Source organism: Mrakia frigida, assembly GCF_051309035.1.
Source record: "Mrakia frigida strain ATCC 22029 unplaced genomic scaffold BDY24scaffold_6, whole genome shotgun sequence".
Taxonomy (NCBI): domain Eukaryota; kingdom Fungi; phylum Basidiomycota; class Tremellomycetes; order Cystofilobasidiales; family Mrakiaceae; genus Mrakia; species Mrakia frigida.
Genome location: NW_027481275.1, coordinates 13,957 through 41,108, shown reverse-complemented (window position 1 = coordinate 41,108; position 27,152 = coordinate 13,957). Strand labels below are relative to the sequence as shown.

The following is a 27,152-nucleotide window of genomic DNA, read 5'->3' as shown; positions in this document are numbered from 1 at the left end:
CGAGAAAATGCATCTCAAGTCAAATTCCTGCCGGCAAAGGTCCTCCCAAACTGAGAGAGCGTTCGAGCTCACCTTTCTCCTCCCTCCTCTCCAACGACGAGCATCTCCCTTCCTTCATTTCCTCCTCTCATGACGGCCCCGGCCACCTCCTCACCACCATCTCTCTACTCCCCTCACCCTCCCTCCATCAAAGATCTCACGCTCTACTTTGATCGACTCTCGAAACTCCTCAAAAGGGAGGAAGAAGCAGATCAAGCTCGCACCTCTCTCCTCGCCTCAAACTGCTCCTGGGAAGTCCTAGCTCAGAGGGGGCTAGCTCTCAACGGGCTCGGAGTGTCGGGAATCTCCATCGGACTCGGAGGAAAATCTCTCATAGCCCTACATCGTCCCTCAGCTTTCCACACCGACCCTTCGCTTCCTTCGCACACCTTCAGACCAGGAGATCCTGCGTCCGTCGTACCTCAGGAGGCTGTAAGGAAGGCAGCAGCTAAGGCATCGTCTAAGAAGGGTGCAGAGGATGCGGAGGGAGGGAACGGACCTGTCGAAGGAGTTGTTTACAAGGTGGGGAGGGGGAAGGGAGGAGAAGGAAGGCATCGGTGAGCTCGACGTTTTCTGACTTCTTCGGTCGTTCGTTTGGCTCTCTCTTCCGCACAGGTCACCGAAACCACCATCACTCTCGCCGTTTCTCCTAGAGATGGAGAGGATCTCGAGCTCCCGGAGAGGTGTAGGCTCATCAAGATGGCCAACTCTGGGACGTTCGATAGGATGGAGAAGGCCGTCGAGAGGACGAGGAGATTGCTGGGAGTGCCTGCTCCCGTCGCCTCTCGAGCTCCCGGGAAGGAAGCAATACCGGTGGAGACGAATGAGGACAAGCCGTCGTCCGAGGAGGAGAAGCTCGTGGTGGAAGCTCTGAAGGAGGAGGGGCAGGAGGAGAGGGTTATAGTGGCGACGGCGACACTCGATCTCAACACCACTTCCGACCCTTCAACCCTACCAGCCGAGTCCTCAGCATCCGCCACTCCTCCCACCCCTTCACTAGATCTACCTACACTTACGACGACCAGCAATCATCCCTCCTTTCCTCTCCTTCGAACCCTGTTCGGCCTTGATCCTCCAACGACCACACCTCTCGCCTCTCCTCTCCTTTGGTTCGACGAAACTCTCAACGAGAGCCAGAAGATCGCTGTGCGGTTCACACTCGAGAGTGACAGTGAGTATCGTTTTAGGTTCTGGCGCTACTTCGCCTCGCTGACTCGCTCATGTTCTTGCAGAGGTCGCCTGCATCCATGGACCTGTGAGTTCGACGAGTTTTCTCGAAACGAAGGACGCTCGAGCGAGGCTGACAGCTCTCTTTTTTTTTCTTATCACGCTACAGCCTGGAACAGGAAAGACCTTCACACTGGTCGAGATCATCCGTCAGCTCGTTCAGAACCAGAAGAAGAAGGTTTTGGTTTGCGGAGCGTCGAATCTTTCAGTCGGTTCGTTCTCTCTTCCTCGACCGCTTCCCCGTCTCCATTTTCTCACTGACTCTCGCCATCCTTTCTTTAAACCTTCAAAGACAACCTTCTACTCCGACTATCTCCTCTCTTCCCAGCAACCTCCATCACCCGAATCGGTCACCCAGCTCGAATCCTTCCCTCTCTCCTCACTCGAACGCTCGACTACCAAACTGCTCATTCGTCCGCCGCTGAGATCGTTAAAGACGTCAAGTCGGAACTGGAAGGTCATCTCTCGACTCTGGCGAAGGGTAGGAAGGAGAAGGGTAGCGTGAAGGGGAAGAAGAGAGGAGAGGTTTACGGAGAGGTGAGAGAGTTGCGAAAGGAGTGAGTCAATATGTCGTTTCTCTCGCCTTGAAACGATCAGCGTCTGACAAAAGTCTCTTCGAACTCGTAGGTTCCGAGTTCGAGAGTCGAACGTGGTTCGGAACGTACTTTCGACGACCGAGGTGAGTCGCGTCGTGTTTCTCGTCGACTTGTCACTCTCTGACTCCTCCTTCGTTTTTATTCAGATCGTCCTCGCTACCTGCCATACCGCTGGAGCGAGGCAACTCATGAACATGGACTTCGACGTCGTTATCATCGACGAGGTAGGAGTCGCTTCCTCCCTGCTTTTCTTCTTCTTCGACGACGAACTGACGCGCTTTGTTCTCTTTTCTCCCGTCTCCAGGCCACTCAAGCTCTCGAAGCCGTCTGCCTGATACCAATTCTCAAGGCCAAGAAGCTCATTCTTGCTGGAGGTGAGCTCAAGTTCCGCTTCTAGTCCGGTCGGGCTCGTCGAGACTGACCTTTCCCTCTTTCGAAACCTAGATCCTCACCAACTCCCTCCCACCATCATCTCCGATACCGGCAAGAGACGAAAGAACGACTCAAAGAAATCTCTCACCAAGGCTACCTCGTCCTCCAAATCGAAACCTACGCCTTCGGAACCAACAGAGGTTCCATCGTCGACCAAGGAGGACGCGTCTCCCGATTCGACGCCATCAGAATCCGAAGGAGAGGAGGACGGAGACGCGTCGTCTACGACCGAGGAACATCCTGAGATGCCGGAGATTGTAGATTCGACGCATCAACCTCTCAGACGAACCCATCTTCGACCCTCCAGCTCCCTCGAGGTCACCCTCTTCGACCGTCTCGAACGACTCTTTGGCCCAGGGATCAAGAGGGTGCTCCAAGTTCAGTATCGGTGAGTCCTCTACCTTCATGTCCGTCCGCCGAAGCTCTTTCTGAACATCTCGTGTGCCCGATCCCGCAGAATGAACTCCCAGATCGCCTCCTTCCCCTCCTCCGCTCTCTACTCCTCCCTCCTCGTCTCCGCCGAATCGGTCGCCTCACGAACCCTCGTCACCCTCCCAACCGTCGATAATCCTTCGGAAGAGGCCCTGGAGTTCCTCGAGCCTCCCGTTGTTTTCATGGATACAGCTGGATGCGAGTTCTACGAACGAGGAGACGGCGGAGAGGGAGGAGGAGGATCAGGTGTCGGCGAAGGGAGCAAGCTGAATGAGAACGAGGCGGAGGTTGTGAGGCAGTACGTTGAGAAGCTCGTGAGTACGAAGGGTTGCATTTTCAGATCTCGAAGGGCTTTCTCGCTGATCTACTTCCTTCTCTCACTTCAGATCTCGTTCGGAGTTCCTCCCTCTTACATCGGTGTGCTCGCTGCTTACCAGGCTCAAGTCTCTCACCTCTCTGGTCTCCTCAAGCCCCTCTACCCCGAGCTTCTCATTGGAACCGTCGATTCTCTCCAGGGACAGGAACGAGAGGTGAGTCGACCCTTCTTCGACGTTGAACAAGCTTCGAGGCTGACCCTCTTCGCCTCTTCTTCTCAGGCGATCGTGTTGAGTCTCGTCAGAAGCAACGCGAAGGCAAGTTCACCGTCTCTCCACCAAAAAAATGACTCCATGCTAACTCTGTCCTCTTCCTACAGCGAGAAGTGGGGTTCCTAGCCGAGCAGCGAAGACTAAACGGTGCGTTGGTCGACGCGTCTCGTTCTTGCTCGACTTCCTCTCGCTGACCCTCCCTCTTTCTTCCCTTCGCAGTCGGCATGACTCGAGCGAAACGTCAACTCTGCGTCGTCGGAGACTCTGCGACAGTCGCCAACGGGAGCGAGTACCTCAAGAAGTGGATGGCTTGGTTGGAGGAGAACGCGGAGGTTCGGTTTGCGGGAGATGGAGTGTGATCTAGATGCTTAAAGCTTTCTTTCAACGGTTGTGCAAGAACGGAAAGATACTCCGATGTTGATGATCTAAGTTAGCCTAGCAACGGATCTATAGAAGTCGATTGAACCGTTCAACCTCGAATTTCAAAGTGCCTTGAGCGACCCTTCTCGTCCCCGATCGATCGTGATATGTAGCAGCTCTGCATGGAGCAAGAGTGTAAGAAGACGGGAGAGAGCTTATAACCGGTCTTGTTCGACGAGATATCGGTTCAACGAGGCATCTGGGCGCCTGAAACGAACGAAACGAGAACGAAGGTCAGCAAACCGAACACCTCGCTCTCCGTGTCCCTCTCTCGACGCACAGGTCAACCCCTCCCGCCCCCAAAGCGTCTAATACTTCAACCGCTCCTTGATGATCTCCTCTTCTTCCAGTCGAAGCTACAGCGCCCAAGAGCAAGAACGACGAAACCAACGGTCAGCCCTCCGTCGAAACTAAGGAATCGAAACCGCCGACCTCGAGCTCTCACCTTCTCCATCCTCCTCGAATCCCACCTCGCTTCCAAAGGCACGTAATCAATCTCTTCCCTCGGGAACGCCCACTCGAGGAAGTAGAAGAACAGATGCTGAACCGAGAAGATGATGAGCATGATCAAACCCCAGAAGGGTCCGGTGTCGAGGAGTCTGTGAGGAGGAAAGCCCGACAAAGGCACGTCAGTTCGACAGTCTTGAGAAGAGCGAGAGTAGGGGGAAAAAGATGGAGATGGCCGAATCACCTTATCATCCTCTCAAACGTCCCTCTCTGCTCCGGACCTTCCACGATGCCTCGATAAACAAGCTCCGTTCTTCGAGCGACGTCGTCCCACGAGTACATCCCTTTGACGCGTTCGTGAGCGAGCAGAGGATCATAGTCCCCTTGACGGATCCGATGAATGGCGAGGGAGAGTGAGTTTATGACGTCTGAAAACGAAAGCGAAGAACGAGGAAGGAGAGTGAGCAAGACGCGTCGAAGAAACAGCGGAGCGAGACGAGGCGAGAGGCAGAAAGAGGAGGGACTGACCATCCTCGTTCGGCTGAGCGAAGATAATCATGTCCTCTGGGAGAACCTCTGGGACTCCTCCGACCTTGGTGCTGACGACGAGGAGACCTGTCGAAGCCGCTTCCAGGATGGCGGTTCCGAAGGCTTCTGTGAGGGAGGTGTTGAGGAAGATTTGGCCTCGGATGAGAACCTGCAGAATGGATCGAGGAGAGTCAAGTCAACAACGCTACTAGAGGAGCACTCTCTCTTGAGCGTAACGCTGTAGAACGAGACACTCACAGAGCGAACGTCTCGAGGAGCGATGTTCCCCATCAACTCGATTCGATCCTGAAGGAGATGCTTCTCCCTCATCTGCTCGAGCTCGACCATCTTAGGTCCATCCCCACCTGTGAAAATCAACGAGAGGAACATCAGATCGGAGTGTGACGCGTCGAAGGGGAAGAAAGAGCTCACCGATCACGAATCGAACGTCGGGAAAGAGCCTGCAGATGTGAGGAGCTGAAGCGACGAGCAGGTCGACTCCTTTCCGGTAGACCAAGCGGGAGACGACGACGACGGTGACTGAAGTGTTAAAAAACGCAAAACGGAGGTCAGGACGAGGAAGAGAGAAGCAAGGAGAGAGGAGTCGAAACGAACTGAAGTTCGGATCCGCCGACGAAGGCGAAGGAGTGAATTGCTCTGGCAAAACAGCGTTCGGAATCACATGGGTGATCCTAGGATCCAAAGCTGCTCTTAACACAGTGTTCTCTCGTCTACCGCCCACCAAATCGAAACGAAACGCCGATCAGCCCTCCCTCCCCTCCTCGTCCCTTCCCTCTTCTCCTCGACGCGTTTGAACCAACTCACCCTGTATGACTAACGCACACCACGCCTTCCACGTTTCTCAACGCTCCAATCAACAACTTGTTGGTCAGAATCCCCGTCGCATCCCCAAACCCAAACAAACTGTGATCCGTAAAGACCGTTCGAATCCCTCCTGCTCCCGTCCAACCCTCTCCCTCTCCCTCCCTCGAAGGCCAGTTCCCCTTGATCATCGGCGCATGCATCACGCCTTCCATCGCCATGGAGCTCAAGCTAGCATGGCCATGAACGATTTGGATTCGTTCTCTGAGCATGACGTTGCGGAAGTAAGGGAGGAAGGTGAGGAAGGTGGGGAGGGTTGCTGAAGAGGTGAGGACGGTGAGAGGGAGGTGGTAGACTTTGAGGCCCGAGGGGAGGAGGTGACGAACTCCTACGCGGGAAGGAGGGTGGGTGTGAGTGAGGATGATTACCTGTCGACGACGAAGATGGAGACGAAGAAAGAGGTGAGCTTCGAGGAGAGGAGGGAAGGGCTGAAAGAAGGACGAACGTGATGACCTCTTGCTAAAAGACCTATAGCTAGCATGTAGATGTGGTTCTCTACTCCTCCTACGACGGGGTGGAAGAAGTCCGAGATGATCCTGTACGAAGCGAGCGAGCGAGAGGGACGGGGAGGGAGGGAGGGAGGAAGGGAAGGAGGAGGAGTGTGAGCTTCGAGCTTTCGTTCTGCCAGCGAGCCGTCCCTTCCTAGTGCTTGAAAACTAACGCTATCCTGTAGCAGGGCTTCGAAGAGCCATCTTGCATTCCCCTCTGCTGCGAGTGATGATCCTGGAGTCGAAGTCGAAGGAAACGACGGTGTTGGACGTTGGGGGGCAAGAAGGGATCCCCCTTCGAATCCTGAGCTCTCGTCTCCTTCCTCTTTCAGCGGCGCCTCTCTCTCTTTTCCTCAAACAGCAGCACGACTTTGGCAGCGTCGACTCAACACCTACACAACCCTACGATGAACGTTCTGATCTCGCGAGAAGGGGCAAAGGTGTTTCAAGAAAGCAAGATCATGGATCGTCTTGTTCCGCCTCCCGTGAGGACCAGAGAGGCTAATCTTCCCACAAACGCAGAGACAACAAAGTCGCCCGTTTAATCGAAAAGTCCGAAACCCATGTCGTCGTCTACAGTGGAAGCAAAGAGCAAGAGAACGGTTAGTCGGGAGGAAGGGAAGGCGAGAGGAGAGGGCTGAAAGTGAGAACGTACCGGACTCCTCCTTCTCCTCGACCTTCTCCTCCTTCTTCTCCTCAACGGGGGCAGCGGCGTCTCCTCCAGCGGCGGCAGCGGCAACGGGGGCTCCAGCGGCTGTAAGGTCGGAGAAAGGGAAAGAAGGAAGAACGAGAACGAGAGGGTCAGCGAAAGGAAGGGAGGGAGGGAAGAAAGTCGAGCTCGAGCTTGAGCTCCTCCTCCTGGAGAAAGAGACTGACCTCCTCCGGCTCCGGATCCGACGTTGGAAAGAAGAGCCTTGACGTCCTTTCCCTCGAGGGCCTTGGCGAGCAAGGTAGCCCAGATGGGCTCGAGGTCGACCTTAGCGGCCTGGGTGAGAGTGACGAGCTTGTCGGCAGTGATCTCGATACCCTCATCGGCGAGGATGAGAGCGGCGTAGGAAGCGGCGAGTTCAGACTGTAGTAGAGGGAGGAAGGAGAGGAGGGAAGAGAGGCGTAAGAGGTGTGTGTGTGTGTGGAGGAGAACGCAGAGGGAGGAAGGAGGGAGGTGTGAGGTCGAGAGGTGAGGGGAAGGGAGGTCACTCTTCTCTTCCTCCCTTCAATCCCTCCCTTCTCCACCCCAAACCACCTCCTCCCAGAGCCAACCCGTAGATGTTGAGGGTTGTTGACGCACCATTATGATAGGGCTGCACGAATCAATTTAAGCCGAGGCGGACTGGTGCTTGATGCCCTGAAGAGAACGAGGACGACGAGAGGAGAGGAGAGGAGGGAAAAGGAACAAGAGCAGAGAGAAAAGTCAGCGTTCGTGCCCGAGTTTGCGAGTATAGAGAGGAGGTTCCGAGGGGGGTCGTCTGAAGAAGAAGAGTTGGAACGAACGAAGTTGTGGTTGGGTGCAAGAAAGGAAAGGGAGAACGAGTTCGAAAGAGGGAGAGGGGAAGAGAGAGATTCAAAAAATGCGTCTCCGCGGCTGGCTGGCTGGGTGATTTTCGTCCCTCTAGTCCTCCTCCTCTCCCCTTTCGCTTTCGAACGTCCACCTCAAGAACACTTCCGTGCGTAAACAGCTCAGGATTCTATACATCAACATACAGCTTCCACTCCCCTCATCAACTATCGCCAAAAATCCCCTTCTCTCCATCCAAAGGGACGCTCGCAAAACCGAACCTACCCACCTCCCTCCCCTCCCTTCCTCCCAAAAAGGTCGAGCTCGCAAAGGACCCTCCTCCCCCTACGGAGCAGAGGTCATGCTGGTTTTTCGACCATGGAACAGAGCGGTCTCTTGGGGTTGGATTGATGGTTGAAGGAAGACGAGAGGATATGTGTGGCAGGTTGTAGAGAAGGTCGAAGTGGACGAGTCGGAACAGCCCTCCTCCCCTCCTATGGACCTCACCTCTCCCCTCGCACCTCGAACCTATCGCCAAAAATCCATATCCCCTCCACCTCACCATGATCACCACCACCCCATCCTCAGCTCCAACTCCTTCCTACCTAAACCGAACCATCCCAACCCTCGCCAACACACCCTTCTTCATCAAGCTCCCCTCGACCTCCAAAGGCCAGCTCGCTGACCTTTCTCCCTCCCTCCCTCCTTTCCGCTCCCATCTTCCTTCCTCCTCCTCCTCCAGAAAATGGCTCAACGTGTCACCCTCCGAACCCGAAAGTCGTACAACACCAAGTCCGCCAGGAACAAGGTCGTCAAGACCCCTGGAGGAAAGCTTGTTGTCCAGAACTTGAAGAAGGTCGCGACCGCTCCCAAGTGTGGTACGTCTCCCTCTCTTTCCTTCTCCCCTCGAGCTGCTTCCAGATATGGGAAACTTGGAGCTGACGAGCTCGTCTTCTTCTCTTCTCTCAGGTGACTGTGGGTCCGGACTCCCCGGAGTGAGTAGTTGAGCTCGACTCGAAGGAAGGAAGGAAGGAGCTGTTTCGATTCGAGCTCTCAAGCTGACCTTTTCCTTCCCTTCCTCCTCACCTCCTCTCAGATCCCCGCTCTCCGACCCCGTCAGTACGCCACTCTTTCCAAGAGGTACGTGTTTTTGTTTTCCCTTCCATCTCTTGTCTCCTCCCGCGTTGCTTCGAAGGAGCTCAACAACGAACCTCCGAGCTGACTTCTTCTCTCCCTTCCTTCCCTTCCTCCCTTCGTCGTTTTCTTCCACCCCTCCCACAGGCAGAAGACGGTCTCGCGAGCTTACGGAGGATCCCGATGTGCTGGATGCACCCGAACTCGAATCCTTCGAGCTTTCCTCGTCGAGGAGGCCAAGGTGAGTTCCGAGCTCGAGCTCAACTTTCTCCTTCCTTCCCCTCCGCCCACCACTCCCCTCCTCGAACGACAACTCCCTCAACCTCAAACCAGTTTTCATCATCACCTTCCAACAAACCTCCTCCCATCCACCTCATCGCCTCGACCCTCGTCCTTAACCTCTCGAACTAAAACTCCTCGCTGACCTTCCTTCCTCGTTCCCTTCGTTCCTCCCTCGCCTTCAGATCGTCAAGAAGGTCGTCAAGTCGCAGAAGCTCGCTTCTGCCAGGAAGTAAATCACGAGTTGATTCTCGAGGTTTTTGGGTTTCCCGCTTATGCATGGCTTGATGGGAATGGAGCAGAGAAGAGAGAGAGAGGGAGAGAGACGGAGGGAAGCGTCACGATTTATGCTTCTCCTTCACGGCTTTATCTTCGCGCGTTGCCTGGTTTGGAAAAGGGACATGAAGAAGAGGGAGCAAGGGGGCATTAAGATCATGAGAAAGAGCGAGGTGAAGAAGGTAACCAGAGATGAAGGGGAAAGGAGAGACGCGACGAAACGAACGACGAAGCGAGAAGATCAGACAAACCGAAACCAACTAGATTTAAGGCAAATTAAACTCTACTCTACTACTCATCGTCATCGTCCGACCAAACCACCACCTTCTTCTTCTTCAACGCTCCTCCTTGCGACGGCTCTATCTCCTCCACCTCCTCGTCGTCGCTCCCTCCTCCCATCCCGCTCCCCTCACTCCTCGTCGGCAACGCACTCTCACTCCTCCCTCTCGTACTGCTTCCCGCCTCCTCATTCTCCATCTCCATCGACTCCTCCCGATCGTCCTGAGCTCCAGCAGAGGGAACGGTGTTGACTCGAGCCTTGGGTTTCGGACGAGGTTTCTTTGTCGTTGAAGTCGCTTGGCCGTCCTCGCCTTCCGTCGTCGACGAGGAAGCGGTCGACTTGCGTTTCTTCGATCCTCCGGCGGTTCCTCGAGCGCTGATGTCGACGGAGCCGGCTGCGTCCGCTCCATTGTGGGATTGCTGCTTGGTTCGTTCGATCTGAGAAGAGAAGAAAAGGGAGGGAAAGGGGGTGAGTCGAGAGGAGGGAGGGTTGAAAGAGAGAAGAGGGAACGCACCCTCGCTTTCTCGGCAGCCCAGAAAGCTTCGTCTGCTTCGTCGTCGTCGTCAGAGTCCTATCGAAGAAGAAGCGAAGAAAGGTGGTCAGTTGGCGTTCGAAGGAAGGAGGGAAGAGAAAGACGCTCGACCTCGACGCGTCTCGCCCCAAACCCCAAACAAGAACAGACGGCGAAACGCACCTGAATGAACTGAGCCGACTTGAACTTCGACACATCCTGCTCCTTCTTCTTCTTGGTCCTCTTCGACCTAGGCTCCTCTCCCTCGTCAACCGAAGCATGTCGAGCTCTCGAGCGTCGTTTCCCAGTCGTGCCCTTCTTCGCTCGTCTGAACTTGACTTCTGCGTCTCCTCCTGCTTCCACGTCGTAGTCTTGCTCGCCGACGTCGTCATCCGAGACTTGAGGTCGAGAAAGGACACGTCGTTTCCGAGGAGCGAGTTTCTTCTTGAGCTTGTCGGAGGCGCGTTCGCCGTCGAGCTGTGAGAAGAGGAAAGGAGGCGAGTCGACGTGTCAGTCGTGATCTCGAAGAGGAGAGAAGGGAGAGAGGGAAGCTTACGTCGAGAGGTTCTCGAATGAAGCCTTCGATGATCCGAGCGTTGGCTTCGAGTTCCGAGGGAGCGAAGAAGGCTGGGATCGTCCACTGAAGAGGAGTGACGCCTGTGGACGAGAAGGAGGAAAGATCGAGGCTCAGATACTAGAGCGGTACAAAGATGGAGATGAAGAGAGAAAACTCACCAGCTTCGGAGGTCATCTCGAAGAAGAGAAGACGGAACATGAGTTTGAGGTGCGCGTCCATCGTCACGGCCGTCTTCCTCTCCTCCGTGTTGTACTCGATGTCTATCGAAACACAACCAGAAGAGCATCAGCTTTGGTCTCGTACAGTTCGATGAAGAAGACAGAGGGGAAGTGGAACGAACGATGATCCGTAAACTTCTCCAAAGCCTCCGTCGACGCCTCGACCTTCTTGCTGGCGTGAGCTCGAATCTCGTCGTCGGTGAGGTCGACAGGGATCTCGACGATTCCATCGGTGTTGAGGATGATCTCTTGACGAGCAGCGGCGACATCGTTGAGCATCTGAAAGGAAACCAAAAGGAACTGGGCTCAAAAAACGGGCAGGGAGGGAAGGAGGGAAAGCGAACGGACCTCGATAACCCAAGTGACGTGAGACATCTTTCCCTCGTCTAGCAGCACAGCAACAGCAATCCCCAGGTTTTGAGTATGCGTGAGACCCTTGTCGGCGATCTGAACATCTGTCGGGATCTTGACCTATTGACAGCCGAACGCAAAACGAAGACCCAGGACGACATGTCAGTTTCCATCCCTCTCTGCTCCCTCCCTCCCTGTCTCTCTCCTCCCTTTCGCAGAATTCACCTTCTTGACCCTCGAAGTTCCCTCGTCCCCACTCGGCTCTTCCCCATCCTCTGGCGCCCAGCTCGAGAAAGCCTTCCACTTGTTTCGGTTCTTGGGGAAGAAGGCTTCGACGAGGAGGAAGGGCGATTCCTGAGCCGTCTTGAAGAACTTTCGAAGTATGAAGTTGACGAGAGCGAGGAGATCTTTGGAAGACGGATCCTTGGGGAGGGCGATCTGGTTCTCGAGGATCCGGCGGAAGAGTTCGAGGACGGAGACCTGGAGACGAAACGGAAGGAAGGAATGTCAGCGGGTAAGAGCCAGGCGAGCGAAGGAGAGAGAAGAAGAGCTTGCTGACCTTGAAGAACAATCCTTCAGCTTTGACCTTGACGGCGAGACGATGTAGAAGTCCGACGACACGCTTCATCTTCTCGGGAGAGTCGAAGTCGGCAAACCGTTCGAGGTAGGTGAGAAGAGTGGAGAGGATGTGTTCGTCGGCGAATCGCTGCAGGTATGATCATTCGACAAATCAGCAACGTCTTTGACGACGAGACGAACAAGGCAGAAGAAAACAAGATCGTGGACTCACAGTCTCGTACTTCTCGAAAGCAAACTTGTGTTCAGCGTAGTTGACGGCTCCTCGATCAGGATCGATGTCCTCGTCCTCTCCGTCGTCGTCGCCACGAGAGCTTCGAACTGAGAACAAAGCAAGAGTAGCAGAGAGAAAGAGGGTTCAGCTTCGAAGGTCTTTGAGACGAGAGGAACGGAACCGCGTCCAACTCACCACCTTTTCTCTTCGCCCTTTTCGCCTTCCTCTTCCTCACAAACATGTAGACGTTGCTCTTCGAGTACTTCTCCAGCATCCTCAGCAGAACGTAGGCAAGGTGGACGACGGCGTCGAGGTAGCTACGAAGCCCAAGAAAAGGGATCAGTGCTTTGAGACGAGGAAGAGGAGGAGGAGAAGAAGACTCACGCGACCGACTGATCCTTGAACTTTGCGACGACGTCGAAAGCGAGCTCGAGGATGTCTCCGTTGTAGTAGATCTGGTTCTGGAGAATCTCGGCTGCTTCCACGGGTTCTTCCTCTCCGCTGACGGCCATGGCGTCGATGAGGAGGAGCTGGTAAGGGAACGGGAACGAGAGTCAGGCTCGAGTTTCTAAAGGGAAGGGAGATTGAGAGAGAGACGAACGATCTGAGTAAAGCAGTTGATTCCCGCCTGAAGTTCGGTCCATCCGATGGGCTGAGTGGAAGAAGAAGAAGATGCAGCAGGTCAATATCCGGCCTGGGAGAGGAAGAGATACCCAAAGAGTGCGACGTACCTTGTCGTCCATCACGAGTCTCATCCTTCCCACCACCCACTTCACAGCGTCGATCTCAGCGAACTCAGCGACGTATCCGAAGTCCCAGACCTTGGAAATATCCACTCCTTCCCGACCTTTCCCTTTGACGTCCGAAGCAGCGGCGGCGGTGACTCGAGAGCGAGAGAGGAGGAAGAACTCGATGAAGAAGGTGCAGAGGAATAGGGCTCGAACGTTGTCGGTTTCTCGAATCTTGGGTCGCTCCATTCGGATGTCCTTGAGGATGGAGGCGAAGAAGTCTGGGAGAGGGAGAGAACGAGTCGAGGTCAGTGAGACTCGGGGAAGGAAGATCGAAGAGTGCGACTGACTGTTGAAAGCGAACTCGAGGAACTCATGAGCGAAGTCCTGGAGAATCTTCATCGCCTCTGGAACCAGCAGGATAGGCTGGCTCAGCTCATCCTGTTTGAACGAGAAACCAAACCAATCAGCTTCCTATCTCAAGCTCGTTCGTCGAGACGCGCCTCGAACTCACGTTCTTTCTCGTCTTCCCCTTCGGACCTCTCTTCTTCCCCAGATCCATCAGCTCTCCAGCATCTCCAGTGATAGCTCCCGACCGATGTATGACGACCTTCTTCGAGTGATTTCCAGCGGTATGCACCGAGACGGTCGTTCCGAAGCGAGAATGTCGAGAGGAGGAGTTTCGAGCGAGAGCTTGGTGCTTGAGGTCTTCGGTTTCGAGGAGGGAGGAGAGGGAGTCTCGGACGGCCTGTAAAGTGAGAGGATTGTCAGATGGCAAGAAGCAGATGGAGTTGAGGATGGGCACGAACAGTCTTCTGATCCTTTGCGAGATCTGCAGCTCGAATCCCTCGGAAGATGAGTTGAAGCGTGTCGAGGACGAGGACGTTGAACGGGTTGGAATCTTTGGTTTGTGCTTCCGAAGCGAGGGTGAGGAGGAGACCGATGAAGTGTGAGGAGTGGAGTTGGATGATGAGGGTGGACTGTAGGACAGGAGAAAGAGTCGTGGTCAGGGAAAGGACGCGACGGAAAGGAAAGTGTCGAGCTCACCTGAAGTGTCGACTTCTCGATCGAGTCCGTGCTCGACAAGCTCGATCCGACTGAGTCCTTGATGGCAAGAAGGTTTCGAACGATATGAAGAGCGAGGGAGATGATTCGTTCGTCCTTGTCTTGTCGTTCGCTGCATGGGCAAGGGGAAAGAGTCAGAGGGAGGGAAGGGAGGGAAGGAGAGTTGAGCTCGCTCGAAGGAAGGACTCACCCAGAACCGTTCGCCAACGAGGGGATGATCATATCCATGAGCTTGTCCAGCAACACTCCCGATCTGAGCACTGCAGCCTTGTACTCGAGCTGAGCTTGAAGGAGGGACGAGTAGTCGGTCGTCCCTTCAGGCTCGTCCTCCATTTCCTTGAGCTCAGCAGCGACGTCGATAGGCCAGGTCATCGCCGCCAGCAAGTCGGCTGAAGTTCCCCAACCACCGCCATATCATTGATCAGCTCATGCTCTCTTCCCTCTCGAAATCTGGAATCCTGAAAGGGGAGAGAAGAATAGAAGAAAGAGGCTCAACTCACCAGCCATCAACCCGACCTTTGTTCCCCAAGCTCCTCTCTCACTGACCTCCTCCAAGATAGCCACCAACTCCCTGATGATTCCACTCCTCGAGAAGATCCTCGCTACTGTCCTCTCGTCGTCTGTATCGTCCTTTCTCCATAGTTTCTTGAGGTCTCGAAGGCATCCGACGATGGAATCTCCAGGTCGATAGATCTTAGAGGTCAAACCCGTCTCGGGATCGTCCTCGTCCTACAACAGCACAAGCAAGAGTCAGCTTCATTTTTTTTTTATCGGATGCGAAGATAGGAAGCTGAACTTACCTCCCAACCACCCAAAGCAGCTACTAGTGTTCGAACGACAGGCTCAATGACAGCTAAACGATCGTCCTCCTCGTCTCCTTCCGAGTCCTCCTCCCCTCCAGCATCTTCCCCTCTCCTCCGAGCTTGTTGCTGACGTCGCTCAATCTCCTCCTCGTGGCCGTAGCCTCCCATAGCGTCGTCGTCGTCCAGATCCATCGTGAGTACGAGAAAAGAAAGGGTTAGGGCGTGGGTGGTGGGTTGAAGAAGGAAGGGGAGGAGGGTCGCGTCGAGCTCATCCATTCGATTTCAGACTCCGACGCGTTTTCCCTCGAGCTCATTGGGCCCACTGCTCCTCCTTCTCCTTCCCATGAACCGCCATCTCCTCTTTTCATCCTCTGTCACTTCCACCCTCAAACGAACCATGTCTGCCACGTCCTCCGAATCCTCCACCGTCCTCTATAAAATCCTGACTGCCGAGGAGCACTCTGCTCTCTTCTCTCCTCCTCCACCCAAAGGAGCTCCCAAATGGTTTGGTTCGCCTCTCGATCTGGGAGATGGCTTCATCCATACTTCTTCGTCGAAACAGGTCAGTCACATGCTCTCTTTTCTCGATGCTCTATCCGGCGCTTCACGATTTCGAAGGAAAGCCTGCCAGCTCATCGTGAGGAAGGAAGAGCGATTGCGAGCTCTCCCTCTCTCCTTCCCTCTCCCCTCCCCGTGTCTCCTCTCACTGACCCCACCTCTTTACCCTTTCTTTTTCAGCTCGCCGGAACCCTCAACCGCTTCTTCACCTCCCATTCCTCCATCCACCTCATCACCATCCCTCGTTCTATCCCTCGGATCGAGCAGACGCTGAAATTCGACCTCGCCAGCAACGGAGACAAGTTCGGCCATCTCTACGAAGGTCTCGACCTCGCGGAGGAGGTCACCGAGCATAAGGTGGTGAAGAAGGATGCGGAGGGGGTTTGGCAGTTGGGGGATTTGGTATACTAACAGGAGCCGCGGAGGGCTGAGAGGAGATGGGGAAGAGAGGGGGATCAGAGCGAGGGAGAGAGAGAGACTCTACATGGCTTCTTCGTTTGCCGTTGTAGGTGTGAACTCTCGTTTTGCTGGGAGCGAGAACGAAGAGGGAAGAAGCTCTAGCAATGTAGCGAAAAGGGAGATCGTAACGAGATGAAGCGAGAGGCGAAACGAAATCAAGGTCCGGATCTTTCAGCCAAAGGCTTGACGATCTCGAGGAAGGGCTTTGCCTTTTCTTCGTCTCCGGCGAAGAGCTCGAGAAGCTGTGAGATGTTTTCGAAGGAGGAGGAAGAAAGGCTTGAGAAGGTCAGCAAGGAAGAAGAAAGGAGCGGTTGGAAGGGGCAGATTGGACGCGCCTTCTCCTTCGTCAAGAACGCGTGATCCTCCATTACCCAGCCTGGGACGACGACCTGAGGATCAACAGAATGAGAGTCATCAGTTCTGAGATCAAAGATGACAGCTGCTCGAGCCCGATAACGCTTCAAGCGGCCGCAACGACGTGCGAGAAGTCCGAAAAGCTCACCTCCGAGATCAAGCACCCAATCCTCTCACGATCTCCTCCTCCTTCCTTCGCGTGGGCCAAATCGGCCACAGGGATCCTCGAGGCCTTCCAAACGTTCGAAGGAGCGAAGAGCTACGAGAGAAAGAAACGCACAGAAAAGGGTCAGACTTCCAGAGGGCTGAACGGCGCGAGGAGTCGGAACGAAGGGAAAACGGACCTGCTTGACCTCCCCCAACTCCGAGTTCGCTCCCATAACGTGATACTCCACTCGAGCTGGAGAGTCGCCCGTTGGAGGGTAGATCAAGGTGTACTCCGAACGACCTGGGAAATTAAAGCGTCGAAAGAGGTCAGCTCGAGCTTCTTTCGTTCTCTCTTCCTGAGGAGATGAGACATACCACAGTGATGAACGTGGAAGGTAGCACTTCGGTTCATGTGCATCCTTCCCCAGGGAGAGTTAGGATCCAAAAGGTAGTAGATCTGAGTCCCCATCGGTCTAGAAGCACCCTCTGCGTTTCCGTCGTCCCAAATCGAGGAAGCCTGTCAGCTCTTCAAGCTTGATCTCTCGAGCTCTAAGCGACGAAATAGATGATGGGACTACCTGCGTAGGGAGAAGGAACTTCACCGCTCAAAATCTCAGTCTGAACGAAGTAGCCTACGAGTCGAAGGAGAGGGAAGAGAAGAGTCAGCGAGAGAAGGAAGGAAGGGGTTGTTGAGCTCAATCTTCAAAACGGCGAAGACCGTTCGGTTTCCTGCTCTCACCTCCTTCAAAGTGTTGCTCGAGCTTGAGGTTCTTGTGGAGCAGAGAGTTTGGCTCAGGATAGGCGTAGAGCGACATTTCTCGAGGAAAAGCTGGGCGGGGAGATGATGGGGGTTCGAAGGAAGGAGGGGAAATCGGTTTCGACGGCCTCCCTCCCTCCGTCCTTGCTTTCCATCTTTCTTCGTCGCAGGACAGGTCATTTTCTGGGAACGAATGAGCCAAGAACCACAAGCATGATAGATTAAGACAAAAAAAAAAAAAAACATAGCAAGGAGAGAATAAACGCTCGAGACTAGAACGAGTTAAAGTAAGAAGAGTAGAACAAAAAGCTAGGGATCACCTCGACCTCCTCGGTCCTTCATCGTCTCGACCTGGATCCCTTCGCTGATCTGTCGACGCGACCCAGTCAGGGAGAGCTTGACTCCTTGAGAAAGGAAGATTTCGGATAGCCGGGTTATCGCTACGGAGAAAGGAGGAGGGAGAACAGGTCGGTCAGATGGGATTTGGCGACGGAAAGACGCGACGAGGAGAAGATGGGCGGGCTACTCACGCGAAGGACCTGGGTAGGTTGATTCAGGGTGAACCTGGAACGGCGAGGAGAAGGTTTCGGCAAGGATGAGAGATGGAGCGATTCGAGCCGAGCTGGAGGAGAGAGGAAGAGCGGGTCAGGTCACGTCGCCTCGACGACGAGTAGGAGAGAGTGGAACGCACTTGTCGACCTGCATCAGGCAGAATCGTAACCTGAGAAGAAGAAGAGAGGGAACGTCAGCTTGAAGCTCGAGGTGTTGAAGAAGATAGATACGAGGCTCACCTGTAGAATCCCTCAGTTCGAACGCTGACTTCGTTGGCCAAGAAGAAGATTCCCGTCTCTCCCTTCTCGTCCACGAGTCGATGAGCTACCGTAACAAGGCTTCCGACGAGTGCTCGAGTGTACTTCCCCGACACCGGGGGCGGAGGGAGGGGAGGAAGGGTACGAGGGGCCATGGAGAAAACTCCTCCTCCTCCTCCGAAGTTTGGGTTCGAGGCCGAGTGGGAGAGAGCTGGGGCGGCGAAGGAGGGAGAGGAGTGGGATAGCGATGGGGAGGAGAGTCGAATGTGGGAGAGAGCCTCGATGGGAAGAGCTAGGGAGGAGGAGGAGGCGGAGTGGCGAGAGGAGGGACGATCCGAGGGAGGAGGAGGGAAGGTTTCTGCGCCGAGACCTGAACGACGGAACGGGTCGTGTTGCTGTCGATATGCTTCTCCGCCTGCTCCACTCCATCTTGAGTCGATCGACTCTCTTGCCGAGGGAGAGGGATCCGTAGAAGACCACGAAGAGATTGTTGAGGAAGTCGAGTCGCGTCGATCCCAGGCTGACGAGACCGAGGAAGGGATGGCGAGAGGAAGGTCTTTGCTGGGAGGGAAGGAAGGGTCCGCTGTCGACGAGAGGGAGCTGTTCCTGCTGAACGACGCGATTCCTGGAAGAGACGAATTCGACCAGTCCGTCCGAGGAGGTGAGGCCCGACGAGTCTCGACCTCTCCTTCTTGCGACCATCCTCGAGGAATCGGCGGAGAGTCGTGCTGTCGAGGCTGAGGAGTTCTCTCTCTCTCTATACCTGTAGCGGGGCAACGAGAGACACGAGTCAACAGCTGTTGAGGATAAGTTCGACGGAAAGAAGACAACTCACGAGCAGGATCCGGAGAGAGAGGTCGAGAGGAAGGCGAAACCGACTCGTCGTCTCTGCTCACTCCTCGACGACCTCTTGACGAAGGAGTCGTTCCAGCTGGTGTAACGAGTAGATTCATCTCGTGAGACGCATCGGGTGCCCACAGATCGATGGAAACGACGAGCTGGTGGATATCGATGGTTCTGGAAGGAGGCGGGAGGAGGAAGACAGGTCAGCTCGAGAGATGTCGAGCAAGATCGAGAAAAAATCGACGAACTTGGGATCCAGAGGTCGCTGCTGAGAGTCGAAGACAGAGAGCTTGAGTATCGGAGTTGGCGAGAGAGGTTCTGGAGTATCGAATACAAGGGTGAGCACAAGAAACTCAGCTGGAAGCGGAGCTCGTCGCGTACTCACGCTCGTCGTCGTCTTCAAAGCCTATCGCACAAGCGAGGCGAGGTTCCTGAACCACCGTTAGAACGTACGAGCTAGAGAGAAGGTTGTAAACCCAACAAGAGATCAGCGGAAGTTTGAAACGACTTGACCCTGGCCTGGGAAGGGGAAGGGAAAGACGAGAGACTTACCGATCGCCTCCATCTTCGTGAGACATCCGACCAACTCCTCCTTCGACACCCCTCGAACTCTGCCTCGAATCTGAGTCCCGCCGGCTGCTGCTCTCTGCCACGGGCTCTGGCCCACTCCAACCCAGAGGAAGCCCTGGCTCATCGACTTCCGACTGAGCGCTCCCTCTTCGCGTCGTGAAGGACGCGCCGTAACCGTCCGTCGAGGCTATGGATCGTATCGACCTCGACGACGACTCTGCTCTGTCGAAGAGAGAACTCGACGATCTCTTCCTCGTCGGTGTAGCAGGAGAGCTCACGTCCGAGTGCGTGGACGGTATCGAGGACGTCCTTTCCGGGATCGAGTAGGTCGACATCCTGATTTTGGGAAGTTCGAGGGACGACGTGGAGGAGGAAGCGATGGAGGAGTTGAGGGAGGTGTTGGAAAGGGCCGGATTGAAGTAATGGTAGTTGCCTGGGTCCGAGTAGGTGGAAAGACGCGAGTCGGTCGAGGCTGTCGAATGGGAGGTCCATCCAGTTCGAAGAGGGAGGTTTCCGCTTGAGTGAGAAGCTTGGGCGGCGGAGGGAGAGGGAGGAGGAAGTGTTCGTTGGAAGTTGCTGCTGTAGGGGTTGAGGAGGTTCCGGGATCCAGGGACTTTGGGAGATGAGGAGGAGGAAGGCTGAGGTTTGTTGCGAGAGGAGGAGGAACGGGGAGGGATGGAGGGTCCGCGTGGCCACTGGGAGAAGCGGTCTGCGAAGGAAGTAGAGCTGCTGGATCCTGAACGAGCGGCGTGGGAGGAGGAAGATGAGGAGGAGGTGGTGCTGCCGGCGATGGTAGGGTTGGTGGAGGAGGAACGGGAAGCTGCTCCTGTCGAGGAGGAGGAGGAGCTCGCAGCGTTTGAAGAGGAGCCTTTCAGATCTCGACGAGGAGGAGTAAAGACGGTAGCGGAGTTGAGTTGAGTGGTGGTAGACGTGGGTATAGACTGATGTCGTGGGACCTGTGGAGTGAAGATATCGAGAACAAGGTCAGTCAAGCTTCTCGTTCTCAAAAAAGAAACAAGAGAGAAGAGAGATCGAGATCAAGCCTCCTCGCCTCGTCTCCTTCCTTCTCTCCTAGCTCAACCTGATTCCGCCACTGCTTCCGAAGAATCCAAACTCCTTGGATCATGGAAAACTCACCTCAAAGAACCCCATCTCTGAATCCGCGTCAGGAGGAGCTCGTTCCCAAACGTCTCCCATCAACTCCTCCTCGATAGAATAACTCTTCATCGTCGACGGCATGGCTGATTTCCTGTTTCTGCTCCAGAACTTCCCTTGGTCGGGGAGGAGGGGAGGAGGAGGGGGTCGATTGGGATCTGCCATCGAGCATAGACCCGGGACGAGCGAGAGAGCGGTAACGAAGAAAGCAAAAGGACGAGGAGGAGAGGGAGGGGAGGGGAGGAAGAGGTGATGGTTGGGAGCCGAGAGGTCAGCTTCCTTGGTCCCGCGTGCGATTTTTGGGCAGATGCTCAGCAGCAGATGAGAGAAAGGGGCTTGGAGAAGCGAGCAAGACCAAAAGATGACGAAAAGAGCGAGTCCCTCAAACGAAGCCGAGCATGGGAGGGAGGAGTAGAAAAGAAGGAGAGAGAGAGAGACGACCCCTTGCTCTCTCCTTCCAGCTCGACCAGCTTGCTCTGTTTGTTCTTCCCCTCCTCTTTCCTTCCCCTTCTCCTGCAAACAGACTCGATCTCCCAGAAGCAGGAGCTCGATCTTCTCCTCTCTCATGCTCTCCTATCCGAAAAACGTGGAGAGAGGAGGCCGACCCCCTCGAGAGAGCATGGCGAGTTCTCCTCTGCTTCACCTCCTCGCTCCTCCCTCCCCTGGACGATCTTTTTTGGAGGGCTGAACGAACTCACCTCCGAGTTCAGACTCCGAAAACTTCAAGATAAGATGGAAGAGGAGTTGATCTAGTGGCCTTGTTGTACGTTGAAGATAGAGCTGAATCGAAGGGAAGCGAGGGAGGGAGGAGGGAAGGGGAGGGGTTTCGTTCAGCTCAACACTCTCTCTGAACCTCGTTTCAGTCATCCTGCTGCGATCTCTACTTGAGAAAGAGCCGAAGAGAACCTTGTCGCATGTCTCCCTCGTGTTTCCTATCTCTCCGTCGAGAACTCTAGTAGACTCCAAGAGAGCTCAATCCTTCCTTCCTCCCTCCCTCTTCATGGATTCAATCCGGGTGTGCCGTCCAAGATGCCCGACGGAGAGCTCTCTCCCTCCCGCTCTCCTTCTCCTTCTCCTTCTCCTAGCGATTGCAGCACTCACGGATATAAAAGAAGCGACAAGAACCGAGGATGAGAGGGATCGAAGGCGAGGAAGAAGAACGAGAAGAGGGAGGTTCTGGGTGGGTGTCTGGAGCGAAACTCCCCCAAAGTCGAGTCTTTCAGGGCTTGAACGGATCCAAGTTCCCCTCCCTCCCTCTCCTCCATTTTTCGCCTCCTCCTGAGGAGGCCCTGATTCAATTTCTCTTTTGTGTGACCACATCGATCGTGTCCCTCTCCCAACCGACCTAACTACGACTGTACTACTGGAAGATCTGCATGCCAGCAAGTAGTTTCGGCCCTCCTTTTTTGTTTCGTTTGGTGGCTATCTTCGAGTGATCAAGCTTTCGATCTCACCTCTCCTCTCAATCAATATTCATTCCATTCAAGTTCGAGGAAATTGAAAGGACGGGCGAGGCTCCGAGGAGAAGGAGGTGCGTGAGGGAGGAGACTAGTGAACGATCGGAAGCGAGAGACACCAACTTACTAGTACTGAGGGAGAGGTTCAAACCTTCCTTCGAACGAAGACGAACCGCGACGAACCGACCCACCGACCGACCGACACCCATCCCATCCCATCTCTCCGACGAGGTCGATTGCCTTGGAGTCCACTTCGTTCCCAAAGGCTGGGCCCTTTTGTCCTTTCTCAAGAGCAAACATGCTTGTTTTCTTCGCTCGTTTCTTGGAGGGGGGGAATAAAGTCTCACGCTTGCTTTAAACCTTCCCTCTCTCTCCAGTGTGATCGCGTCTCTCTCTCTCTCTCTCTCTCTCTCTCTTTTTTCTCTCTCTCCCTCTTCGCAAACTCTCTCGTGGTAACGAGAAGTAGTACGCCCCCCGGTCGGTACAGGGTAAGTAAGAAGAAGAAGGAAAAAAGAAGAGCCACCACCGACTGACTTGGCTGAAAAGGTGAGACGGGAGGGGAGATCGAGAGTCGTATTATAAACGGGGGTATACAATAGATGAAACAAAGGTAGGCAGGCAGGTAGATAGGTAGACAAAAGGAAGATGGATCAGAGGAAGAAAGTCTTCCTCGAGACCTCGAGTTTGGGCTATTAGAAAAGAAAGGGGGGAACGAAACGAAGAAAAAGGGAGAAAGTCAGCGACGCGTCCCTTTTCTCTCTCTCTCTCTCTCCGGATCCTCCAACTCCTCCGTTGCATCGTGCGAGACCGGCCAGCCAGCCCTTCAGCGAGAACGCCGATGCCCGCTGAGGCTGAGCCGTCCCAAAACGCGACGAGATCTGGTGCCTGGACTCTCTCTCTCTCTCCGTCGCGTCCCAGCCGACCAAGGGCGACGCGTCTGCCCTTTCCCCTCCTTGGCCGAACGAAAGCGAAAGCCTACCCTCCTCTTCTCCTTTCGCTCAATTTCCCTCTCCAACCCCCAAACCCAAACCCCAAACCCAAACCGAACGCTGAACGAAAACGAAAACGAAAACGAAAAAAGACGCACCTTCCACTTCCACTCAAACTCGCCTTGCTTATCCAACGGGATCCCCTCCATCGCCTTCCTCCTAGCCTTCTTCTCCTCCTCCTCCTCCTCCCCTCCAAACTCCTCCACCTCGTCCTCGCCATCCAACTTGGGCTCCTTCGTCCCTTTGCCTTTGCCCTTCTTCCCTCCTCGTCCCCCCTTCATCTCAACCTCCTCCGCATCGTCCTCCTCGTCCTCGGCTCCAGAAGAAACTCGATCGTCGTCCTCCTCCTCCATGGTGTTCTGTTCCGGAGCGGTTGCGACCGAACCTCCTCCCGTGACGGCGGGGAGACCTTTACGGAGCCAGCGGAGCTTGAGCGTGAAGCGAGGACCGATCTCTTGGAGAGCGGTTTTGTCGATGGATTTGAACATGTACCTGGAGGAGGAGGAGCAGACGGGAAAACGAGAGGGAGAGAGGGGGAGTCAGCTTGGGGAGCAAGGAAGAGAGAAGGGAAGGAGGGACGAGAGTCGAAAATCGAAAATCGAGACGCGTTCCCCCGACCTCGACTTTGAAGTTTTACCGCAAGGAAACGAGAAGAGGAGCGAACGCACCTGTGCCTTCTGAAGAACAGGAAATCCCTCTGGTTGTGCAGCGTGACGACCTGACGTCCTTCGAACTGAGGGAGAGGAGGGAAGAGGGAACCGAAGAGTCGTCCGATCGAGAGACCCAGCCGGGTTTGGAAGTTGTTGAGGATGAGTTCGGGGGAGTGAGGGGTTGGACGAGCGTGGCCCTGAAGGAAGGAAACGAAGAAACCAAAGGAAGGAAGGAAGAGAAGAGGAGAGTGGGGTTCAGTTTGATGTCGGGAGGGAGTCGATGCTGAGCGAGACGTGAGAGAGCTCGGAACGATGGAAAGGGGAAACGGGACGCACGGAGATAGCCTTGGAAAGCTGCACGCTGGTGAGCTTGAAGTAGGCGGTAGGACCGTTGGGGAGGTTCATGATGGTGATGGCGTCTTTGAGCACCCAACAAAAACAGGCGAGAAGGAAAGTTGATGAGCTCGAGGTTTTCACGAACGAACGAGAACGACGCGCTTCGTCTTCCACGACTCCGATGAAAAAAGAAAGCCGTCCGCACTCACTAGGGATCTTCCTATCCTCGTTGATCACGATAACAGCATCGTACCCTCTCTTCCCAGCCCATCGTCCGATCCGTCCGAGCTCGTAACCCCTGCCAAAACGCACAACGAAAAAAAAAAAAAAAGGTCAGCTCTCTCTCTCTCTCGAGCGCTCCTCTCCCTCCTCGAACCCAACCCCCAAACACCCCTTAGTAAACACGCCGCACAAACTCACTTCCCAGCAGGTCTCTTGAAGAACTCGCCTCCAGGGAAGATCCCCCTCAACTCCTCCGCAAACGTGTACGTCTCCCTCGTCGCCTTCGCGCTCGTCGTCAACAGGATCCGAGGATCCTTGTCCTCCCCTCGGTTCGCAGGGATGGCTCCGATCCCACCTTCGTTGTCCAGATCAAGCTCTTCAGCGTGTTCCTCAGCAGCGGAGTCGTCGTCCGAGTCGTCGTCGTCTTTGGGAGGTTTGGAAGAGGAGGAAGCGGAAGCGGAGGCGTTGGGATCTGAAGTGAGGTAGGACGTTCCAAAGATTCGGGTGTTGTCGATCGTTTTCGGGATGTTTTCGGCGAGACGTTTCTAGCGAGGGAGGAAGCAAAGGGAAGAGGGAGAAGAAAAGGTCAGTTCGAGGGAAGGAAGGGAAGGGAGGGAAGGGAAGGAGGAAAGTTGAGCTTCGTTCCTTCCGCTCGTTTTGGAGCTCGCAGAGACTCTCTCTCCCTCCCAGAGCTCCAACTTTTTGGGGATTACGAACTTCCAAAGAAGCCTACATCTCCTCGTAGATATGTTCAAAAGTAGAAGGTTCTTTGTAGTGCTCACCTTCTTCCTCTCTGCTCCCTCGAGCCCGTCCGCCTCGTCCTTCTTTGTCTCGAGTCTCCTCTTGAGCTTCTCCTGACCCTTGTGCTTCTTCTGCTTGTGGTAGACGTCGTGTCGTCGGTAGGCGTTCCCGATCGAAGAAGGCGTGATGGGCATCGTTTCGGGAGTAAAGTTCAGTTGGAGCAGTGGGGGTTAGGGTCTTCCTTAACAAAAAAAGGAGAGAGCAGTCAGTAGCTTCGAAAGTCTTTCCGGCCTGCGGCTGGGCTGAAAAGGTCGAAGCTCATTTTGTTTTCCCTTCCCTTCCCCTTCCCTTCAAACACCCACGACACCCTTAAAAGCAACCCGCTTCTCTTACGCTCGCTATGCTCCTCAACCCTTCTCCTCTCCCGTGCATCAACCCTTCTCAGATCCTCACTCTTCCTCCCTCCTCCGACGCTTCAACGTCCTACCTCCTCTCGATCCACAAACTCTCCTCTTCCCACCTCCTGCTCTCGCACGGAACGTCCACTCTTACCGTTGTAGATTCTTCAACCTTCAAAGTAGTCGATACCTGGGTAGCTCCGGAAGGACAGGGTCACATCGTAGATATCGCAGTTGATAACGAGAACGAAGGAGGAGGTCAGGTTTGGACGGCTGGCAAGGAGGGAGCTGTGAAAGGGTGGGATTCGAGGGTGAAGGGTGGGAAAGCATCGGGATCGGGAGGAGGAGGAGGCAATAAGGGCATGAGAGGTTAGTATAGTAGGAAGAGCGGAATTCGAACTCTTCAGAGGGAGGGAGGAGAGGAAAGGAGGGAAGAGATTGTGAAGGCTCGCGGCTGACTTTCAGACCCCCTTCTTGATTTGGTCTCGTCGGCGATTTTTCTTTCTCTAGTTCAAGGAAGCAAAATCACCCCTCTCCTCTCGCTTGCTTCAGCACCGAAACATCACCTCCTCGCTGCTGGAACGGAACTCACCAACCACGAAGCTACGATCGTTTACTGGTTCGTTCGTTCTTTGTTTCTTTCTTTTCTTTCTCGCTCCTCTCTCTCTCTCTCGTCTCCCTTGCTTCGCCTCTAACGTTTGTTTTTCATTATTCTTCGTTCTCACAGGGATCACCGTTCCCCCTCCACCCCTTTGCACCTGCACCCTTCCCTCCACTCGGACGACATCACCTCCCTATCATTCCTCTCTTCTCCTCTCCATCACCTCTCCTTCCCCATCCCTCCTTCCTCCCCAGGAGGAACCTCCGGCCCTCCCGCTCCAGCGCACTCGTCAGCCATCTTGCTCAGCGGATCGACCGATGGACTGATGGCCATCACCAACGCGTTGGAGCCGGACGAGGACGAGGCAGCGTTGAGCGTCGGGAACGGAGGAGTGAGCGTCGCGAAGGCTGGGTGGGTCGGTGGAGGTGGGTGGGACGTTTGGGGGAGGGACGATATGGATGGAGCGGGGAGGTGGGAGGGAGGAGATGTGAGTCGGGTTTTCCAAGAAGATCGTTCGAAAAAGGCAGCCGTCGGATTCGAGACGCGTCGAGAAACTCATCCCCCCGCTTCCTTCCTTCCTTCGTTCGCCCGCACCAGTTCACCCAAAAATCCCACGTCGACTCCCTGAGACTCTCCACCGAAGCATCCATCACGGGTCCTCCAGCGTGGTCGACCGACTACCTCATCGACCTCCTGCCTTCCCTCTCCCTTTCCGATTCGGCTGGCGGCTCGTCTTCTTCGAACTCCAACTCGAATGGGTTGCCGACTAGTTTGGTTGGGGATAACTCGTGAGTTGCCTTTTTCCAAAGCTCCTCTCTCTCTCTCTCTCTCTCTTTCCTCCCTCGTTCTCTCGTTCATCCGTTCGAAAAAAACGCGTCAATCCTGACCTTCTGCCCCTTCGCTTTTCGCAGCGGAAATCTCGCCATCTTCTCCTCCAACGCTTCCTCCTCTGACGAAATGAACATCGCCAAACTCCTCCGATCAGGGTTCAAGGGACACAGGGATGTTGTTCGATCATCCTTCTACGATCCTAGTGTGCGCACACCTTTCTCTTCCCTTGCCTTCCCTTTCCCTTTGCTTCCCTTTGAAACTCACTCCCTCCTCCTCCTCCTCCCCTTAACTCGGGGTTTCGTTTCTCACCGCAGACGTCAACCCTCTACACGGGATCGGAGGATTCCGTTCTGTGCGCTTGGTCGCTGGCTTCTTCTTCTGCTCCCGCTCCTCCACCTTTGGACGTCGAGATGGGCTCGAACGAGAGGGACTCGTACGCGACCGCGACGGCGATGGACGAGGACGAGGAGATCGGAGGAGGGAAGAGACGACGGGCGGGGGAGAGGGAGTTGGAGAGGGGTGACGCTGGGTTCATCGGAGGGGACGGGGGGTGGGGGAAGAGGGGGAAGAGTCGACGCTAGATAGACTAGAGAGTGTCTTTTTTTCTTTCTTTCTTTCTTTGTTTTTTTTTGGTGGGGATGGGGGTTGATTGCATGGGGGTGTTGAGGATTTGGGAACGGGTTGGATGTT

At 54.9% G+C, this 27,152-nt stretch overlaps 11 protein-coding genes across 11 annotated transcripts; 4 read left to right on the top strand and 7 right to left on the bottom strand.

Annotated features, from left to right (window-relative positions):
- Positions 1-94: 94 nt before the first annotated feature.
- On the top strand, positions 95-3,698 carry BDY24DRAFT_380272 (P-loop containing nucleoside triphosphate hydrolase protein). The gene is made up of 14 exons (XM_076639143.1): positions 95-561; positions 655-1,210; positions 1,272-1,294; positions 1,376-1,478; positions 1,559-1,823; positions 1,894-1,945; positions 2,009-2,086; positions 2,167-2,236; positions 2,307-2,682; positions 2,752-3,040; positions 3,113-3,256; positions 3,323-3,358; positions 3,421-3,460; positions 3,533-3,698. Exons 1-14 carry the CDS (start codon positions 130-132, stop codon positions 3,670-3,672), a joined length of 2,604 nt encoding a protein of 867 aa, XP_076499001.1. The 5' UTR covers positions 95-129; the 3' UTR covers positions 3,673-3,698.
- Positions 3,699-3,707: 9 nt separating this feature from the next.
- SPT14 (phosphatidylinositol N-acetylglucosaminyltransferase SPT14) lies at positions 3,708-6,366 on the bottom strand. Its single transcript, XM_076639142.1, has 10 exons — positions 6,252-6,366; positions 6,036-6,126; positions 5,534-5,958; positions 5,324-5,439; positions 5,141-5,248; positions 4,967-5,073; positions 4,709-4,877; positions 4,425-4,608; positions 4,179-4,332; positions 3,708-4,089 (listed from the first exon to the last, which is right to left on the bottom strand). The coding sequence occupies exons 1-10, from the start codon at positions 6,287-6,289 to the stop codon at positions 4,042-4,044; spliced, it is 1,440 nt and encodes a 479-aa protein (XP_076499000.1). The 5' UTR covers positions 6,290-6,366; the 3' UTR covers positions 3,708-4,041.
- Positions 6,367-6,521: 155 nt separating this feature from the next.
- BDY24DRAFT_380265 (60S acidic ribosomal protein P1) lies at positions 6,522-7,586 on the bottom strand. Its single transcript, XM_076639141.1, has 5 exons — positions 7,570-7,586; positions 7,367-7,423; positions 6,955-7,150; positions 6,734-6,832; positions 6,522-6,651 (listed from the first exon to the last, which is right to left on the bottom strand). The coding sequence occupies exons 2-5, from the start codon at positions 7,367-7,369 to the stop codon at positions 6,620-6,622; spliced, it is 330 nt and encodes a 109-aa protein (XP_076498999.1). The 5' UTR covers positions 7,370-7,423; positions 7,570-7,586; the 3' UTR covers positions 6,522-6,619.
- Positions 7,587-8,318: 732 nt separating this feature from the next.
- Positions 8,319-9,222, top strand: BDY24DRAFT_337324 (60S ribosomal protein L34; the record flags this gene model as incomplete). The annotated part of the gene is made up of 5 exons (XM_076637280.1): positions 8,319-8,451; positions 8,543-8,568; positions 8,670-8,713; positions 8,855-8,948; positions 9,172-9,222. 5 exons carry the CDS (start codon positions 8,319-8,321, stop codon positions 9,220-9,222), a joined length of 348 nt encoding a protein of 115 aa, XP_076498998.1.
- A 239-nt stretch (positions 9,223-9,461) lies between these two features.
- Positions 9,462-14,882, bottom strand: TOF1 (Tof1p). The gene is made up of 21 exons (XM_076639140.1): positions 14,583-14,882; positions 14,283-14,511; positions 13,973-14,171; positions 13,765-13,894; positions 13,527-13,697; positions 13,232-13,465; positions 13,068-13,158; positions 12,721-12,998; positions 12,591-12,641; positions 12,374-12,519; positions 12,185-12,306; positions 11,990-12,096; positions 11,759-11,905; positions 11,425-11,679; positions 11,197-11,319; positions 10,971-11,127; positions 10,789-10,890; positions 10,610-10,710; positions 10,237-10,530; positions 10,057-10,113; positions 9,462-9,979 (listed from the first exon to the last, which is right to left on the bottom strand). The coding sequence occupies exons 1-21, from the start codon at positions 14,859-14,861 to the stop codon at positions 9,554-9,556; spliced, it is 3,699 nt and encodes a 1,232-aa protein (XP_076498997.1). The 5' UTR covers positions 14,862-14,882; the 3' UTR covers positions 9,462-9,553.
- A 100-nt stretch (positions 14,883-14,982) lies between these two features.
- BDY24DRAFT_412767 (DUF952 domain-containing protein) lies at positions 14,983-15,554 on the top strand (the record flags this gene model as incomplete). The annotated part of the gene is made up of 2 exons (XM_076643109.1): positions 14,983-15,147; positions 15,324-15,554. The coding sequence occupies 2 exons, from the start codon at positions 14,983-14,985 to the stop codon at positions 15,552-15,554; spliced, it is 396 nt and encodes a 131-aa protein (XP_076498996.1).
- A 101-nt stretch (positions 15,555-15,655) lies between these two features.
- CFF1 (Cff1p) lies at positions 15,656-17,047 on the bottom strand. Its single transcript, XM_076636760.1, has 7 exons — positions 16,843-17,047; positions 16,682-16,735; positions 16,479-16,589; positions 16,301-16,404; positions 16,105-16,215; positions 15,938-15,991; positions 15,656-15,844 (listed from the first exon to the last, which is right to left on the bottom strand). Exons 1-7 carry the CDS (start codon positions 16,916-16,918, stop codon positions 15,758-15,760), a joined length of 597 nt encoding a protein of 198 aa, XP_076498995.1. The 5' UTR covers positions 16,919-17,047; the 3' UTR covers positions 15,656-15,757.
- Positions 17,048-17,057: 10 nt separating this feature from the next.
- On the bottom strand, positions 17,058-18,878 carry BDY24DRAFT_247336 (velvet factor-domain-containing protein). Its single transcript, XM_076636759.1, has 5 exons — positions 18,761-18,878; positions 18,505-18,686; positions 17,652-18,432; positions 17,552-17,581; positions 17,058-17,482 (listed from the first exon to the last, which is right to left on the bottom strand). The coding sequence occupies exons 2-5, from the start codon at positions 18,620-18,622 to the stop codon at positions 17,383-17,385; spliced, it is 1,029 nt and encodes a 342-aa protein (XP_076498994.1). The 5' UTR covers positions 18,623-18,686; positions 18,761-18,878; the 3' UTR covers positions 17,058-17,382.
- Positions 18,531-21,020, bottom strand: BDY24DRAFT_247324 (uncharacterized protein). The gene is made up of 4 exons (XM_076636758.1): positions 20,220-21,020; positions 19,065-20,038; positions 18,898-18,968; positions 18,531-18,830 (listed from the first exon to the last, which is right to left on the bottom strand). The coding sequence occupies exons 1-4, from the start codon at positions 20,802-20,804 to the stop codon at positions 18,619-18,621; spliced, it is 1,842 nt and encodes a 613-aa protein (XP_076498993.1). The 5' UTR covers positions 20,805-21,020; the 3' UTR covers positions 18,531-18,618.
- Positions 21,021-22,082: 1,062 nt separating this feature from the next.
- RPF1 (rRNA-binding ribosome biosynthesis protein RPF1) lies at positions 22,083-24,860 on the bottom strand. Its single transcript, XM_076637839.1, has 8 exons — positions 24,674-24,860; positions 24,090-24,436; positions 23,879-23,967; positions 23,670-23,752; positions 23,352-23,530; positions 22,890-23,175; positions 22,782-22,799; positions 22,083-22,383 (listed from the first exon to the last, which is right to left on the bottom strand). Exons 1-8 carry the CDS (start codon positions 24,824-24,826, stop codon positions 22,345-22,347), a joined length of 1,194 nt encoding a protein of 397 aa, XP_076498992.1. The 5' UTR covers positions 24,827-24,860; the 3' UTR covers positions 22,083-22,344.
- A 113-nt stretch (positions 24,861-24,973) lies between these two features.
- Positions 24,974-27,043, top strand: BDY24DRAFT_433367 (uncharacterized protein; the record flags this gene model as incomplete). The annotated part of the gene is made up of 6 exons (XM_076644111.1): positions 24,974-25,399; positions 25,541-25,649; positions 25,758-26,118; positions 26,229-26,419; positions 26,543-26,666; positions 26,777-27,043. The coding sequence occupies exons 1-6, from the start codon at positions 25,033-25,035 to the stop codon at positions 27,041-27,043; spliced, it is 1,419 nt and encodes a 472-aa protein (XP_076498991.1). The 5' UTR covers positions 24,974-25,032.
- Between the last annotated feature and the right edge of the window lie 109 nt (positions 27,044-27,152).

Excerpts from the sequence above, each read along its gene's own strand:
- BDY24DRAFT_380272 (XM_076639143.1), top strand. The coding sequence starts at position 130 with ATGACGGCCCCGGCCACCTCCTCACCACCATCTCTCTACTCCCCTCAC. Across the intron at positions 2,683-2,751 it reads GTGCTCCAAGTTCAGTATCG|AATGAACTCCCAGATCGCCT; the intron begins GTGAGTCCTCTA and ends CCGATCCCGCAG. Across the intron at positions 3,461-3,532 it reads CGAGCAGCGAAGACTAAACG|TCGGCATGACTCGAGCGAAA; the intron begins GTGCGTTGGTCG and ends TTCCCTTCGCAG.
- SPT14 (XM_076639142.1), bottom strand. The coding sequence starts at position 6,289 with ATGCAAGATGGCTCTTCGAAGCCCTGCTACAGGATAGC. Across the intron at positions 6,127-6,251 it reads AAGCCCTGCTACAGGATAGC|GATCATCTCGGACTTCTTCC; the intron begins GTTAGTTTTCAA and ends CGCTTCGTACAG. Across the intron at positions 5,074-5,140 it reads CGACGTTCGATTCGTGATCG|GTGGGGATGGACCTAAGATG; the intron begins GTGAGCTCTTTC and ends TGATTTTCACAG.
- BDY24DRAFT_380265 (XM_076639141.1), bottom strand. Across the intron at positions 6,833-6,954 it reads CGGATCCGGAGCCGGAGGAG|CCGCTGGAGCCCCCGTTGCC; the intron begins GTCAGTCTCTTT and ends CCGACCTTACAG. Across the intron at positions 6,652-6,733 it reads CGAGGAGAAGGAGGAGTCCG|ACGACGACATGGGTTTCGGA; the intron begins GTACGTTCTCAC and ends CTTCCACTGTAG.
- TOF1 (XM_076639140.1), bottom strand. The coding sequence starts at position 14,861 with ATGGATGAGCTCGACGCGACCCTCCTCCCCTTCCTTCTTCAACCCACC. Across the intron at positions 11,906-11,989 it reads CTTTCGAGAAGTACGAGACT|CGATTCGCCGACGAACACAT; the intron begins GTGAGTCCACGA and ends TCATACCTGCAG. Across the intron at positions 10,891-10,970 it reads GGAGAAGTTTACGGATCATC|ACATCGAGTACAACACGGAG; the intron begins GTTCGTTCCACT and ends GTGTTTCGATAG.
- CFF1 (XM_076636760.1), bottom strand. The coding sequence starts at position 16,918 with ATGTCGCTCTACGCCTATCCTGAGCCAAACTCTCTGCTCCACAAGAAC. Across the intron at positions 16,590-16,681 it reads AGTTCCTTCTCCCTACGCAG|AGGGTGCTTCTAGACCGATG; the intron begins GTAGTCCCATCA and ends ACGGAAACGCAG. Across the intron at positions 15,845-15,937 it reads CGTTCTTGACGAAGGAGAAG|CTTCTCGAGCTCTTCGCCGG; the intron begins GCGCGTCCAATC and ends AACATCTCACAG.
- BDY24DRAFT_247336 (XM_076636759.1), bottom strand. The coding sequence starts at position 18,622 with ATGAATCTACTCGTTACACCAGCTGGAACGACTCCTTCGTCAAGAGGT. Across the intron at positions 18,433-18,504 it reads TCTCTCTCCGGATCCTGCTC|GTATAGAGAGAGAGAGAACT; the intron begins GTGAGTTGTCTT and ends GCCCCGCTACAG. Across the intron at positions 17,582-17,651 it reads CGAACTGAGGGATTCTACAG|GTTACGATTCTGCCTGATGC; the intron begins GTGAGCCTCGTA and ends TCTTCTTCTCAG.
- BDY24DRAFT_247324 (XM_076636758.1), bottom strand. The coding sequence starts at position 20,804 with ATGAGAGAGGAGAAGATCGAGCTCCTGCTTCTGGGAGATCGAGTCTGT. Across the intron at positions 20,039-20,219 it reads CAGAGATGGGGTTCTTTGAG|GTCCCACGACATCAGTCTAT; the intron begins GTGAGTTTTCCA and ends TTCACTCCACAG. Across the intron at positions 18,969-19,064 it reads CACGAAGATGGAGGCGATCG|CTCGTACGTTCTAACGGTGG; the intron begins GTAAGTCTCTCG and ends CCTTCTCTCTAG.
- RPF1 (XM_076637839.1), bottom strand. The coding sequence starts at position 24,826 with ATGCCCATCACGCCTTCTTCGATCGGGAACGCCTACCGACGACACGAC. Across the intron at positions 24,437-24,673 it reads AGGGAGCAGAGAGGAAGAAG|AAACGTCTCGCCGAAAACAT; the intron begins GTGAGCACTACA and ends CTCCCTCGCTAG. Across the intron at positions 23,753-23,878 it reads CGAGGATAGGAAGATCCCTA|ACGCCATCACCATCATGAAC; the intron begins GTGAGTGCGGAC and ends GGGTGCTCAAAG.